General features: G+C 35.7%; 2 protein-coding genes across 2 annotated transcripts; one reads left to right on the top strand and one right to left on the bottom strand.

The window, feature by feature from the left end:
- The first annotated feature begins 1,171 nt into the window (after positions 1-1,171).
- Positions 1,172-9,305, top strand: LOC132175786 (mRNA cap guanine-N7 methyltransferase 1). Its single transcript, XM_059587838.1, has 13 exons — positions 1,172-1,637; positions 3,252-3,391; positions 3,490-3,558; positions 3,661-3,732; positions 4,526-4,627; positions 5,060-5,116; positions 6,328-6,466; positions 7,533-7,597; positions 7,755-7,805; positions 8,121-8,183; positions 8,379-8,502; positions 8,746-8,807; positions 8,906-9,305. Exons 1-13 carry the CDS (start codon positions 1,562-1,564, stop codon positions 8,999-9,001), a joined length of 1,116 nt encoding a protein of 371 aa, XP_059443821.1. The 5' UTR covers positions 1,172-1,561; the 3' UTR covers positions 9,002-9,305.
- A 564-nt stretch (positions 9,306-9,869) lies between these two features.
- Positions 9,870-14,167, bottom strand: LOC132176215 (uncharacterized). The gene is made up of 4 exons (XM_059588354.1): positions 13,657-14,167; positions 10,791-10,962; positions 10,447-10,540; positions 9,870-10,330 (listed from the first exon to the last, which is right to left on the bottom strand). Exons 1-4 carry the CDS (start codon positions 14,001-14,003, stop codon positions 10,017-10,019), a joined length of 927 nt encoding a protein of 308 aa, XP_059444337.1. The 5' UTR covers positions 14,004-14,167; the 3' UTR covers positions 9,870-10,016.
- Between the last annotated feature and the right edge of the window lie 390 nt (positions 14,168-14,557).

Genomic DNA, 14,557 nt, shown 5'->3' with positions numbered 1-14,557 from the left:
TGTATTTTTTATTTTATTTTTAGATTTTTATTATTTTAAAGTAAGTTTGATTTGTTTTTAAATTTAATTTATTTTTATTTTTTAATAATTAAATCCAGGGGAAATTATGGTATTTCAAAAGTAAAAATGGTCTTATGGAAGAAAAGGCTGAAAAGTGGTCACATCCATAACGTCTTTGACACGAGACGAAAATTTGACGTATCTAAATACCATTTTTTTCTTAAAAAGTTTAGTAGCGTAAATAAGAAATTGGTGGTTATTCAAGGGGAAAGTGTATTCCCCATTTCCCCCCCTCCCCCCAAAAAAAGATAAAAAAAATAATGAAGAAAAATATACACTCGTCATTCACAGAAAAAAAAGAAAAGAAAAAGACATGTTATATTAAAATAGGGTTACCTTTAAAAAAGAAGAAGGATTTGGTATGGTATGTTGTATGAAAGTGGCCTTTACTAATGGCTAGTTGGTCTCACTTGAAGACAAGTATTTGTCACTTAAAAGAACAAAAAGCGGATTGACAAATCTCAAAGCTCGGTCATAGTTTCAAGTTAGATGCTTAAATTTCAATTGCATTAATGTCTAATTATAAATCTATGTAATTTCCACAGTTAGTTTTTTCATAATTTATGAATGTCAAGTAATATCTTATTAATGGCCAAAAAAACCCATAAATATGATGGTATATTCACAAAATTATATATATTTGTCAATATTTTTATTCATAGGTAAAAACGTTTTAGAAGTTTTTTTTTGGTATCAAAATACTATTTGATGTTTAGATAGGTCAAAGGTTTTTTTTTTTTTTAACAATAAAAGTTTACTTTGAAATCACATGTAGGGGTGCCAATTTTTTACATTAACTAATGAACACCACCAATTCAACACAAAAGTAGCGGTCCAAGTTGTAGGGTACATCAGGTTTAATTCGTTTAATTAAATAAATTGAGTTAATGTTGATTCAAATAGTCGTATATTCATGTTTCGACAAAATTTAAATTCAACGGATAAATATGAATTGCCACTCTAATGATGCTATTGTTAAGACGTGAGTTTCCTTCCACCTTTATTTTGTTGGAGTAATGTAACATTATTCATCAATTTTAGATAATGGTTTTTAAAAAAAAGAAAAAAATAAAAAACCGAATATGATGGAGAGATGGTAAGGGGTGTTGTAGTACGTGGCGTTTACAAAGAATGAATCGGAATTCTATTGATTTCAATCGAAGATAAACTCTGTTGTCTACGAAGTATATAAATTCCCTGCACAAGGCAAAAGTGGTCTCTGAATCTGCCCCATCTGTCGGTGTTTGGTGCAAACTTATATATCTCCGACTGTATCCACCTAAAACCAAAGCACAAAAGGAAGAGCCTTTTGTTCCTCTCATCAAACCCAACACAAAAGGAAGAACCTTTACTGATTCTGATTTCCTTGTTCTCGGAAAACAAAAGCCAGTTAGTTATTAGAGCGAACCCACATTCAATCCCTATCCAAAAAAAAAAAAAAACCCACGACTTGTTTTCAACCAGCAATAGAAACAACCTTGTCGTGTTAGATCTTTTGGCCATGAAACGAGGGTACCCAGAATCTCCATCCACCTCAGTGGGACCACCCCAGTCCAGATTCAAACAGAACCCTGAAGGTAAAGTTTTGTGCTTTACGTTTATTTTGATTTGTGGTTTATGATGCTGTTGACGGGTTTTGAGGTTAATATGGGAGCTTTTGGATCTGGGTTTTATGGTTTAGTTTGGTTGCTGGGAAAGTGGTGGAAAGGTAGAGAAAAGAGAGTTCGAATAATTTGGGTTTTGGTTTCGTGATATTGATTGGTTCTTTCATGGAACGTTTATTAATTGATTGCTTAATGTGTTAATTCTGAGACCTGGGGTTGTAGTTCCTAAGCTTTATTATTTGTTTGGTTCAGAAAGTAGAAGAAAGGGGAGGAATATAGGGTACGTGTTGTTGGCAGCTAAAAATACCCCAAAATTGTTCATGGTGCTGGAGAATGATATTGAAGATGAGGGATGTTCCTAATAAGTTTTTGAGATTCATGGTGGGGGATGGGAATGACATTCCTCTTTGGTTGGATTGGTGGCATCGGGATGGCATTTTGTTTGAGCAGAATGGCTATAGGGTGGTTTATGATACTAGAAGTAAATTATATGCAAAATTGTCACAAGGAGTGGTAATGGCCACCTGCCAGATCTGAGGATCTTGTCAACATCCAAAGTAGTCTTTTGTGAAGATTGGCGAAATGGATAAGGCTACTTGGGTAATATCAAAGAAAAATTGCCATACCAGTAGTGATACTTTGGGAAGCAATTCGTACTAGAAGGCCAAATGTAGAGTGGTGGAAGCTGGTATGGTTTGCTGTAGCTATCCCTAAGCAAGCTTTTATCTTATGGCTTGCTATCCGAAATGGCTTGACTACAGGTGAGGAGCTGTTGAGTTGGAGCTATACAGGAGAGGTGAACTGTGTTTTCTACAGAAGATGTATTGAATGTAGAGAGTATTTGTTTTTTGAATGTGGATATAGCAAAATATTGTGGCAAGAACTTATGAGAAAAAACCTAGTTCATGATCCTCCCATAGCTTGGATAGAACTTATGCGCATGAGGGGTGAAATAAGAGCTTAAAAGCCCATGTCTGCAAACTAGTATGGAGTGCAGCAGTGTACCATATGTATGGAGGCAGAGGAATGATATTAGACATGGAAATCCACCTAAAGCTGAGGAGAACGTGCCTCAAGAGGTTGTTTGGGATGTAAAAAATAGAATTATGGGGAGGGGAAAATTTTAAAAGATTGATGTGAAAGTAGAAATTGGGGTATAGCCCACGATGTCTTGTATTGATAGAGATTTCGGTTGTATTGTTGTTAGCTGGTTAGACAGCTTTAAATTAGATGATGTTGTTTAGCATCTGTTGTTCTAGCTTAGTTGCTAGAGTTGTATATTTCTTGTTTTGTATTAAAATTCATTCATCCCAAAAAAACAAAAGAAAAAAGGGGAGGAAATTAAAATTTGGATCTTTCTATTACATGTTTTTTTGGTTTCAAGACCAATTCAGTTAAACAGTTTCTTTTAATATAAAAAGCTCACATCAACTTTAACAGTTGTGACAGAGTTTGTCTTGTTTAAGCTTTCTTTTTCTCTCCTCCCAGATAATGAAGATTTTAAGATTGATTTTGAGTTTTTCCCTCCGCTTGCACTGTTATGAAAGCTTTGTTGAAATTCTTGTTTGTTTTGCTTTCTGGGGTTAGGTGACGCACACTTTTTAGAGGATGAAAGCACCAAGATTTTTGCGCGGAAAGTGGCCGACCATTATAGTGCAAGGACAAATCAGACTCTGGAAGAAAGAGAAGCTAGCCCAATCATTCATTTAAAGAAACTCAACAATTGGGTTTGTTTTGTAATCTCATTAATTATTTTATAAGTTTGAGATCAGGTTATGTGTATGAATTGTTTTGATTTTCTGTAGTTCCTTATTTGATTGTACAGATAAAAAGTGTACTAATTCAGCTCCATGCTCGACGAGGAGATGCTGCTCTTGATCTTGCCTGTGGGAAGGTATTATAGGTTCTCTATTCTGTTGCATTTGCATTAGCATGCCCCTCCCAAAAAAACAAACACTAACTAAACAGTAACTTATGTTTCCTTAATGTTCACCAGGGTGGCGATCTCATCAAATGGGATAAGGCAAAAATTGGATATTATGTTGGTGTTGATATAGCAGAAGGCTCGGTAAGTGCTTAAGATTACCATATTACTGTTCATTTGTTCACATTTCTTTTTTTGGAGTTAGAGGTTGAGTTACGGTTAATTGTGGTAGAGTGAGGCTGTCTCATGATTCATCATGGTAACTAATCTCTTGGTGAGACCAAAATTGATTTGTCCAGAAATTGTCTTTCTTGATATGTTTGTGCAGTTATCAACTCCCTTTCAAAGCAAACAGACTTGTAAAATAGCTAGTATTAGTGCATGTTTATACCCTAAAGGTTAGCTCAATCGACTGGGGACTACGCCTCATGAAACAGAGGTCACTAGTTCGAATGACCCCTTACCATCCCTTAGGGTATAATATAACTAATGGAGAATAAAAGTGCATGCTTTATGTCATGGCAAGATTTATTTTATTTTGCGGCCACAATATGTTCTTCTAAAAAGTTTGGAAGCAAACTTTTTTTACACTAGCAAGTCCTATGCAACAACTATTATTCATCTTAACACCATCCTCACTATTCATAATATTTTAGTTTATACATGTCTTTTTCCTTTCTGATGATGAATCGGCTATATGTATGCTTAAGTTCTGATTAACACATCATGTGGGTTATCTGTTCTTAAGGAATAGATTCTTTTCCGTCCTGATGATGAATCAACTATTTGTTGATGCTTAAGTTGAATCAACTATTTGTTGATGCTTAAGTTCTTATTAATACATGGTGTATTTCTGTTATCTGCTTTGTTTATACCACTTGTTGTTGTCTATCATGTCATCAACCATCTTATCATTGCTTTCAGCATTTATTTGCAGATAGAAGACTGTCGTACACGTTATAATGGCGATGCTGATCATCATCAGCGTCGTAAAAAATTCACGTTTCCTGCCCGTCTCTTATGTGGAGACTGTTATGAGGTAATTGCATTTCTCTAGCTAGTCAACTCAAAAAAATGTATCTTCCTTCATGTCCGGCTTATTTAGTCTTTGTATCACTTGAGCAGACAAGTATTGTGTTAAATGGCATATGTTGACATGAACAATACTAAGTAGTTGGTGTATTCAGTAGACGAGGAACAACAAAACTGAATTTGCCTTTTAGCAAATGACTTTATGACCAGCTTCTTCAGTAGCAGTGTATGTACTGTTTTTTTTTTTTTTTTTTTTTGATAAATAATTCATTTCATTGTAAAGGTGCAGTGGGGAGTAACCCTAATACATAGGATGTATACAAAGAAAGGCCCCACTAAAGCCGAAAAGAAGAACAAAATTCCACAAATTGTGACAAAGTTACTTTGTTAAGTCAGCAGCAGAAATGATTTTGACTTGTTTTCTGTGTTATGTACTCAGACTCGCTTGGACAAAGTTCTTGCAGCTGATGCACCTTTTGATATTTGCAGTTGCCAGGTGAGTGGTATACTATAATTGTGTTTTCAGGATATAATGTTTCATATTATGTTGTGATTTCATGGCCTGTTGAACTATAAAAGTAAAATCACAATCTCTAGGCACTGTCCTTTTCCAAAAGTCCATGTATAAAGTTGTCATAATCTGATAGCTCTACAGGCCATGAAATCACAAACATTTTTTTTTTTGTTATAAGTAATTGAAATATCATTGAGGCCTTTTTCAAACTTACTATGAGTGTGAAAATTATGGAACACCCCTACAATATATGCCTTGATACATCCCAGCAAGCTTGAAAAATGCCATAGAAAAACTATCAGGCCCAAGTGCCTTGTCACTGTTCATACATTTCACCACCGCATATAGTTGAAAGCAACACCATCCAGTTTAGGCCACCTGTTGAATTGTTCTTAAAACAAACTATCATAGTATTGCATAATGTGTTCCCTGATAGCTGATTGATCAGACGAGACTGAGCCATACTCAAACAGAGCTTCAATGGAGTTATTTATCCTATTCGAGTTGGCCACCCGATGGAAGAACTTTGTGCATTTATCACCCTCTTAGAGCCAAAAAGTTCTAGATTTATGCCTCTAACTAATCTCCTCCATTAAGGTGATGTTTTCCAATTCACTGATAACCAAGGATTTCCTCAACTTCTGTTTCGCAAGTAAAGCTCTCACTTCCTCCAACCCATTGAGAACACACAAATCCTCCATAAGAATATTTTTATGGGACTCCACATTGCCGAACATGTGCTCATTCCAAGTTTTTAAATTAGCTTTCCAAGACTTCGTTTACTTGCCAAAATGAAGGTAGGAGAGCTTTGAAACTGGTAAGAAGACCACCACCCCCTGACCCTGTTCACACTTTCCGCCTTAAGCCACATATTCTCAAACTTAAAATGACTTTTTACCTCCCTGGAAACCACCACAATCAAGGGGAATGTTAAAGTGGCCTGAGCACAATCTATGCATCCTTTTCTGAAATAAATGGGGAAACTTAGCTTCCCACCCTGGAGAAACAAGAAACCTATCAATTCTTGATCAGGAAGAAGAGTCCCAATTCACAACATTTTATTCTCTGCTGATAGTATTGTTTATGCTGCTTTTCCAGTATATTTTGAAATCTTGTATATGGATATATTCTGGCCCTTGTCCAAGGCTTAGCTTTTCAGATTCTGAACCTTCAGAATATACTATTTTTTGCAGTTTGCCTTGCATTACTCCTGGTCTACCGAGGCACGTGCACGGCGAGCCTTGGCAAACATATCAGCTTTACTTCGCCCAGGAGGCACCTTGATTGGAACAATGCCAGATGCCAATGTGATTATTAAAAAACTTAGAAATGGTATTATCTTGTACCTCATCATGTGTATCTTATCTTGTTTCAACCTTCTTTCTTTCTTTCCTTGCATTGCTTTGTCCTTTCTTTCTTCCCTTAATTTTCTTCTTTTTTGAGTTCTGTACAGGAACTAATAATTTGATAAAGTATGGGGAGTAAAAGCAGTTTGTTTTTCTTTAGTGATTTATCATTTCCATAAAAATTGTAAGTGTATAAGCACCTATGTGGTGATACTAGTTCAAATTTTGGATTTTTAGCAGTAAACAGTCAAGGGGAACCACTCGAGGTAGCAACAAGGTCTAGATCTAGATAAAATGAGCAAAGCCCTATCCAAGGTATCGACAAGGCCTAGATCTAGAAAAAATGAGCAAAGCCTTGATTAGCTTAACTCTATGTTCAACATTTCGTAGTGTGTTTGTTGCCCTCCTGTTCTTTAGAAGACTCGATTTTGTTCTTTTTGTCTTAAGTTTTTCACAATTATGGTCTAATTATTTTATTATAGGAAATTAGAAAAGTTTTTTTCTCACTTTTGTGCTTTTCATTATCAAGAACAGTTGTAGCACCAGTAAACTAATTATTTTCACACTAGAAATATTTCCTCACAAATTTCATCTTGAATTTTAATAGGATTAGGGCATATTATGAAAAATTTGAGACTGTTTTACCTATAACTTTCCCTGTAAATCAAATAGTGGAGGTATAAAGGTTTATTTTCTTTTCACTTCACTTTCTATGAGAACTACATTCTCTTTTTTATACAACTAAATAAACCGTCAAGCTGGACAAAATTAATGGTGGCTAAGGAGAAGGCCAAAATGGAATGGGGCACCAATGAAGAGAGCTGTTGTGATTTGGATAATAGTGGATGTTTCAAATCACAAAAAGTTTCTTTTGAGTTGGTTTTAATTCTAGTTAAATCATCATTAACCAGTTCTAAACTAGAGCAGATGACATAGTGATATGAAGCTTGAAAATTTTTCCTGGCTATATATAAAGCATTATTAAGATTCCTCCACATGGCAGTTGATTTTCTCATTCTTGATTGGAGATGCTATTCACTGTGAATGTGCAGCTGAAGGATTGGCCTTTGGTAATAGTGTCTACTGGATACGTTTTGATGAAGAATTTTCTGAAAAGGTAGAACTTTTACTTCTTGCAACTACATGGTCTTTGATTTTTCATTTTTGTTGATGTTGTTTTTCTCGAATGATCCTTGAAGATGACATACTTTTATTTAACTACTGGAGTTTACTTCTAAATTCTAACTTGACAAGAACTTCATTATATGGTGCAGAAATTCAAATCTTCCAGCCCTTTTGGCATCAAGTACAAGTTTCACCTAGAGGTACCTTTAATTATCCAATTTCTTTATCATGTCTATTGCCAATAGTGGCTGTCATTTCTCTACTTTAAATAATAGGTCTCGATGTCTAGGTAATGTGTCACTGTGTAAGTTTAGTGAATTAGTGAGAAAGGATTTGCATCTCAGCATGTGTCTTGTATAGCGGCCAGTTTGTTATTTTGGTCAGCTACAATAATATCTCATTCATGATTGATTAAATTTTTGCAGTAACCAAGGACTATCTTCATTTGATTACCAATTGTAATTATTTTCAGTCAGCTGGCTCAGCCTTATTGAAATTAAAACCCTTTGTTGCAGGATGCTGTTGATTGCCCTGAATGGATCGTCCCCTTTCATGTCTTCAAGTCATTAGCAGAAGAGGTTTAACTTCCTTTGCTGGTTGCTGAACTTTTATAATACGCCTGCCAAACTCCATTCTTACTTTCATGGGAGCCATTATCAAAATGTTTTTCTTCTTTTACAACTTTCTTGCAGTTAAATATGTAGTTGACATTTTGCACTGGGTTCTAAACTTATTTCTGCCCATACAACTTAATTTGTTTTCATCTTTCTCAGTATGATTTGGAGCTAGTTTTTGCGAAGAACTCCCATGAATTTGTACACGATTATTTGAAAAAACCAGAATACATAGACCTCATGCGGAGGCTTGGTGCCTTGGGTGATGGTAACCAAGATCAGAGTAAGTTTCTGTTGCTTTTAATTTGAGAGACCAACTCTTATTTTAGTTGAGCATTGTTTGACCTTGCATTTTGTGATTTGGTTCATGCTTATGTTTAACTTAATTTCCACCCTCCTCCTCCCCCTTCTTATTTGCTAAATATTTTTCATTTCCAGTCATTCTGTTACCATATTTCTGCAATCGCAGTTCTATAGACCTGCCCTAATAGTAGTGAAGTAGCTTATTTATATTTGTGATATGCAGGTACACTTTCAGAAGATGAATGGGAAGTAGCTCATTTATATTTGGCATTTGTCTTGAGGAAGGTGAGTATCACATGCAGGGAGAGGGAAATAAAAAAGAAAGTGTGTGTGTGAACAATCATGCTGATATTATGTTATAACTTATTTGGTATTCTTTTCAGCGAGGCCAACCGGACCGGACACAAGCAAACAGCAGAAGAGATAGGGGGCAGATGCATATATCAAAGGAGGACATTATGTCCATTAATAGCGGTTAATCAGGCAACCAAATGCATTATAAGAACCATTTTCAATCAGGATAATAACAATACTCGAGTGTCCAAAGTGCCCCATCTCAAAGTTATACGATGAGAGACTATAACTATTCAATTTTGTAGATCCACAATAATTATGATAGTATTATTCTGTCTTGCTGCTCCTGAGAAGATTAAAAGTTTATAGTTATTTTTCAAGATGAGGAAATGTTTAGCCGGAAAAATCTTAGCCAATTGTAACATCATATAACTTGATGTAATTGTCTACTATATAAATACCATGAAATTGATGTTGTTCTTCATGCTATTGATGAATTTACCACTTTTTGGATGTGCTAGATATGCATCTCCTTTGCCAATCAAAGCAGTACAACAGTACAATCTGGGACTGTAAAAGTGTCAAACTCTAGTCGAGTATAAAATGTTCTAAGTTTGGTTCATTGAGTGATTAATTTATTCATTCCCTTGTATGAAACTGGTACGAATTGTTAGTTAATTATTATGAAGACTGTGATCTGAGTTGATTGGATAAACCAATTTTGATTTATATTTTTATAAAAATTGACTCTATCAACGTTGTATTTGTATTAAATTTTATATAATTTTTCATCACGTAGTAAACTAGTATATTATCATCACCAAAGTAGCAGAATTGCCTTAAATTCCTGATTTAAAAACCAAATAAGCCGAAACCACATGGGGATGTGATGAGATATCGGATATATTTTCCCAAATGAAAATTTTGTGCATCCTCTGTTAAAAAGCCACGTGTAGTTATTAATAAGACTAACCCTCGCTGCCACTAATTGAGCAAATTTCATGGCCAAACCCAAATCCAATATATTTATCAATTGTACATTGAAACTCATGGTTAGCAATTTGGCTACTATTGAACTACCAAAAGAAACTTTTGGCATAAAACACAATCCTTTATTTATGTAATATTATGGCATCCTGGTAGAAAAACCACATTGCATTTGCAATCTCGACAAATTCACAGCAATGATACCTATAAAGTCTAGATACGCTTCAACACAACCACCATAACAACCATCACCGCCAACCCCATTAAGGACGCACCTAGGGTCTTTTCCACGGTAGTCGCTCCGGTGCTTCCGTTGTCCTCGGAAGAAATTTCCTCTGCTTTTGAAAATCCAAAGATGTTCTGGAGGTAATTGGACGCGTTGCTCACCATCTCAACAACTCTAAGCTTAATGCTCTCCAACATCGACACATTCTTTGACTTCCCAGTTTGACTTGATTCAGATAATTCTTCAATCTCTCGAATCTGTTCAACCTCCTGAATCTCTTCAATCTCCGGAATCGCAGCATCTGCGACCGATTTCTTTAGGTTATATATAAACAATACTAAAGAAAATTGTTTAATTAGCAACAAAGAGAACTAAAGATTTTTTTTATTATTTTTCTTTTTTAAAAAAAATACTTACTTCTCTGCTGTGACTGCATGAAATCCTTAAGCACAGGATTTTCCAACAAAGCATCCCAGACCTTTGGGTCAGAGGCAATGGAAGCCACAACAGTCTGGGTACAAAATTAAGAAACAAAAACAGTCGCCAGGAAGAATCTATTGGTCAGTCATCGTAAATACCCAGATAAATAAAAGCTGGAGCAATAAATAAATACGAAATAAGAAATATTAACTCTAATAGAACAAAGCATAAAATAGTGAAAATCTCAACAAGCATTTACTTTGAATTCTCAGTGGGATCTTGCAAAAGAAATTTGATTTAGAGGAGAGCCGTATCTGTGTGAGAGAGAAGCCAATCATTACCTGAACTTCAGGGCTTCCACTGAGCAACTTGAATGCCTGATGTACAGATTTTGTCACGGGAGTTGGTGTCGCTTCAAAGAGGAGGCATGATTCAGGGTTTGAAAGTCCAGAAACATGATCAGCAGCAAATGGATCATCAAATCCGGTGGAGTTAGGTGGTGACAGATATACCCTAAAATATAATATATTTAATGTAATGAGAACAAAATTCGAACATGAGATAAGAGATAAGACATTTTGTAAATAAAGACAAGCAAAAATTCTAACAAAGCCCCAATTAAATACATTCATGTGCTTTCAATCAACAGCAAGCATGGTAGAGGTAGCAACTGCAGACCGTCTTCAAATTAAAACTTGTACATTTTCTAGAATTTTGTCATAATGTGAAGGAAATGCAAACAACCATGTTTAAACATATTTTTAAAAAGGTGTTCCTCATACTCAAAGCAAAGAATTAGAAAAGCAACCAGTGTTCCTTAACACCAGCTCCTCACCAAAAGAATAAATAAAAAATAAAAATAACATTCATAGAGCAGTAATGTTCAGCCAAATCCAGCATAAGTTCCTCAAACAAGAATCCATCCTGAAAAAAATGAGAAACCAGGAGTTCAACTTTCAAGTACAAGGAACAAACTATCTCTTTTGTAAGAGATTCAAAACTACAACAATAGTCGGTCACAGTCACGGCCCACACAGAACTTGGAAGGAACCATGCAATTCTCTCCGTTCAAATTTCTAAAAACAATTTAAGAACTCAGAAGTATCCCACCCTAAATCTTTGAAACCATATCCTCATTTTCCTATTTTATGTCTAACTGAAGACCATATCCCCACGTCATTTCACCCCACTCAAAAAATCCCCTTTGTCAGAGATTAAAAGGTACTGCCATTGTTACTTTTATGTAAATTAAAATTGACTAAACATTTACAGACTCATCCTACATCTATTTACTCACAAACAATCCTTCATACAGTGTTACACAGAAATTGCCCACATAATCCTTTGGAAAGAGGATGTACTTCCATGAATAGTGTGACACTGGTAAACTAATGAAACAAAAGATGGAAGTACCATATCACATCTCTTAGATAAGACATTTAGAAATAACTGAAGACAGTCAGATTGGTGCCAAAATCACCACTGCAATTCCACATGCTTCCAACTGAATTCATTCAAAGGACACCCCACAAGCTCTAAAATACATATGCAATCCTCCTCACTTCCCCCATCACGGAAGAACTCATCTCACACATACTACATCCAAAATGCAAAGTAAATAGATGTTGGAGAAGTACAAAATGTTCACCGATGGAGTGCATGTAGACTTTAATTTGAACCAAAATGAAGGTCATGCCTCAAATAAATATTAATGGGATATCAATGCAAACAAAACATTAAACATTAATATTTTTTTTTTAAAAAAAAAAAAACATGTTCTAGTTCAAACTAAATATATATACACGCAGAGAGAATTTAATTTAAAAGAACAGGGCAAATACATTTCAATCCACAATATAAGAATTGAACACAACAGCACATCATAGATTCATTATACAAACTAAGAAAATACAAAACTTAAGTATATGAAGAAGAAATAGTCCAAGATGTCCAGCAACAAAAATGAATACATTTTAAATTCCAATGACAGATATAACTGTTCTGTTCATGGGACAAACCATGAGAAGATAATAAAGTTGAAAATTGGAAATTTTGTTCCATCATCAATAAAGGATAGGCAAATAAAGTCTGAGCTTAACATTTGCTATGATGAGATAAACAAAATAAAATTTTTTATGAAATTTTCAGGCTTCAAAAATTAGGTGTGAAAAAACCCGCCCAGCCGACATCCGACCCACACAGGTCGGATTCTGACGGGCAGGTCAGATGTTGAAGGATTTTTAAATTTCTCACAAAGTTGGGTAGGAATTCGAAATAGGGTAGGAATTTCGAAATGGATCCAACCCGATTTAATAAGCTGCAGTAAAAAAATTTCATTCAAAACGGCAACATTTTGACACACTATCAAACACTCCCTTTCTCACATTTCCTTGAGGATAAAGTAGAACACAATAACACATTCAAGACCCTAATACAAACCTCATGTAAATCTCACCCTTAAAAATCAGCTTGCAAGAGGAGGGTGCCCAAGACCTTATACACACATAACACTTAGAAGTCCATACTCAAAGTGGTGACTACTCTATACCTAATAATAATACAAACATGCATCTCACCCTTTAAAATCAATTTGTAAGGATATGGTGCCAAAAGCTTACTCACTAATAATAAGATTTCACTTTAAACGATGTGTGATACTTAGAATCATAACAGACCCCAACTAAACACAGTGTTTTAAGTTTGTAAAGAAAAATAAGGAGAAAGTGTGCCTTTTTTTTCCTTAGCATACAATTCATCTAATTTCCCAATTAATTTTTTTTTTTTTAATGACAAGGAACCCTCCAAGGGAATGCCACTTCGTATACCCACTCCTGCGGGCAGTGAGTTGGCTACAAGGAATTGTTTGCAGCCAAGAAGATTGGAACCTACCTGATGGGAATGCCACCAAGACCAAGACTCTTGCAACGTGAGCCAACCCCTTGGGGTTATCAATTAAATAACTTATACTCTAAGGTTATCATGAAATTATAAAGTTAAACAAAAACCAGAATTGATGAGCTCCAAATCTTTTTCCTCTTTTTCTCTTCCCCTGTTCTCTCAGCAACCAAACAGAGCGCAAACTATTCACCAAACAACACGACTAAGATCAAGAACATTCAATTCAATCCTAAACTATTAGAAAACCAAATAAGATACCGAAAATAAGTCCAAATTTTTTAAAAAACGAGAAATCAAAAAATTGAATACTTTTCAAGAGCGTCTTTCAATTCAGTGGTCGCCTCCTTCGCCTCCTGGAGGCTCGGCACGCTTCCGAAGACTATCCTTGGCTTAGGCTCCTCCGAAGCCATCACCAGCTCTTCCTCAGCGAAGTCCCAGTCGTCCCACACCGCCGGAACATGCGCTGCCGACGCGTCAACAGAGCCGGCCTTGACCCCCTCCGATGACGAAGCCGACAAGATAGCCGAGACGGGACGCGAGGCGTTCCGCACCGACTGCTCGGCAGGCGGCATGGCGGTCACGCCACGGATGCCACCGTTCACGACTCCGATTCCGGCCACCTTCGTCGCCGCTCTTACAGCTGCTCCTCCTCCCATGGCTTTGGAAACCCTAGAAAATTTTCCGGAAAAATCTCTCCCCCAACCGTTGGTGTCACTCTGTGATTTGGATTAGGCTCTGATCCGGGGGAAATGAGTGTAGGATAGCACTATATAGGAATTAGGAAATGGTAGATGGATGCGTGGGTTTATATTGGACACAGGCTACTATCCAAAATTGTTTTAAGAATTTATAAAACTGTTACTTATCCTTTAAGCAAACATATATGCTTTTTTCATAATATTATTAGAAAAAATTATACTTGTTACATGCAAAGGGTCCATATTAATTATAAGGGTAATTACCTTTTGATTTCATAAACTACAGTGTCTTGTCACTTTCCCCTATAAACTATCAACTATGACATCTCACCTCATCAAACTACCATTTTATGACAAAAAGTTCTCTTCCATCAGTCAAATGGGTTAAAATTGACGGTCATCGGTCATGTGTTATTTTAAATTTTTTTCTTTCACTTTTGCCATCACTTCAAACAAATAAAGTTAATATGTTTATGAGCGTATAAGCATCATTTTTTTGAACTGAAGTGGGG

Source organism: Corylus avellana, chromosome ca3 (assembly GCF_901000735.1).
Source record: "Corylus avellana chromosome ca3, CavTom2PMs-1.0".
NCBI lineage: Eukaryota > Viridiplantae > Streptophyta > Magnoliopsida > Fagales > Betulaceae > Corylus > Corylus avellana.
The sequence above is the reverse complement of the archived record's forward strand: the minus strand, read 5'-3'. Positions and strand labels throughout refer to the sequence as shown.

Coding starts and splice junctions, on each gene's coding strand:
- LOC132176215 (XM_059588354.1), bottom strand. CDS start 14,003: ATGGGAGGAGGAGCAGCTGTAAGAGCGGCGACGAAGGTGGCCGGAATC. Junction 10,963..13,656: donor TTGAAAGACGCTCTTGAAAA/GTATTCAATTTT, acceptor ATTATATTTTAG/GGTATATCTGTCACCACCTA. Junction 10,541..10,790: donor GTGGAAGCCCTGAAGTTCAG/GTAATGATTGGC, acceptor TTTTGTACCCAG/ACTGTTGTGGCTTCCATTGC.
- LOC132175786 (XM_059587838.1), top strand. CDS start 1,562: ATGAAACGAGGGTACCCAGAATCTCCATCCACCTCAGTGGGACCACCC. Junction 7,598..7,754: donor ATGAAGAATTTTCTGAAAAG/GTAGAACTTTTA, acceptor TATATGGTGCAG/AAATTCAAATCTTCCAGCCC. Junction 8,184..8,378: donor TCAAGTCATTAGCAGAAGAG/GTTTAACTTCCT, acceptor CATCTTTCTCAG/TATGATTTGGAGCTAGTTTT.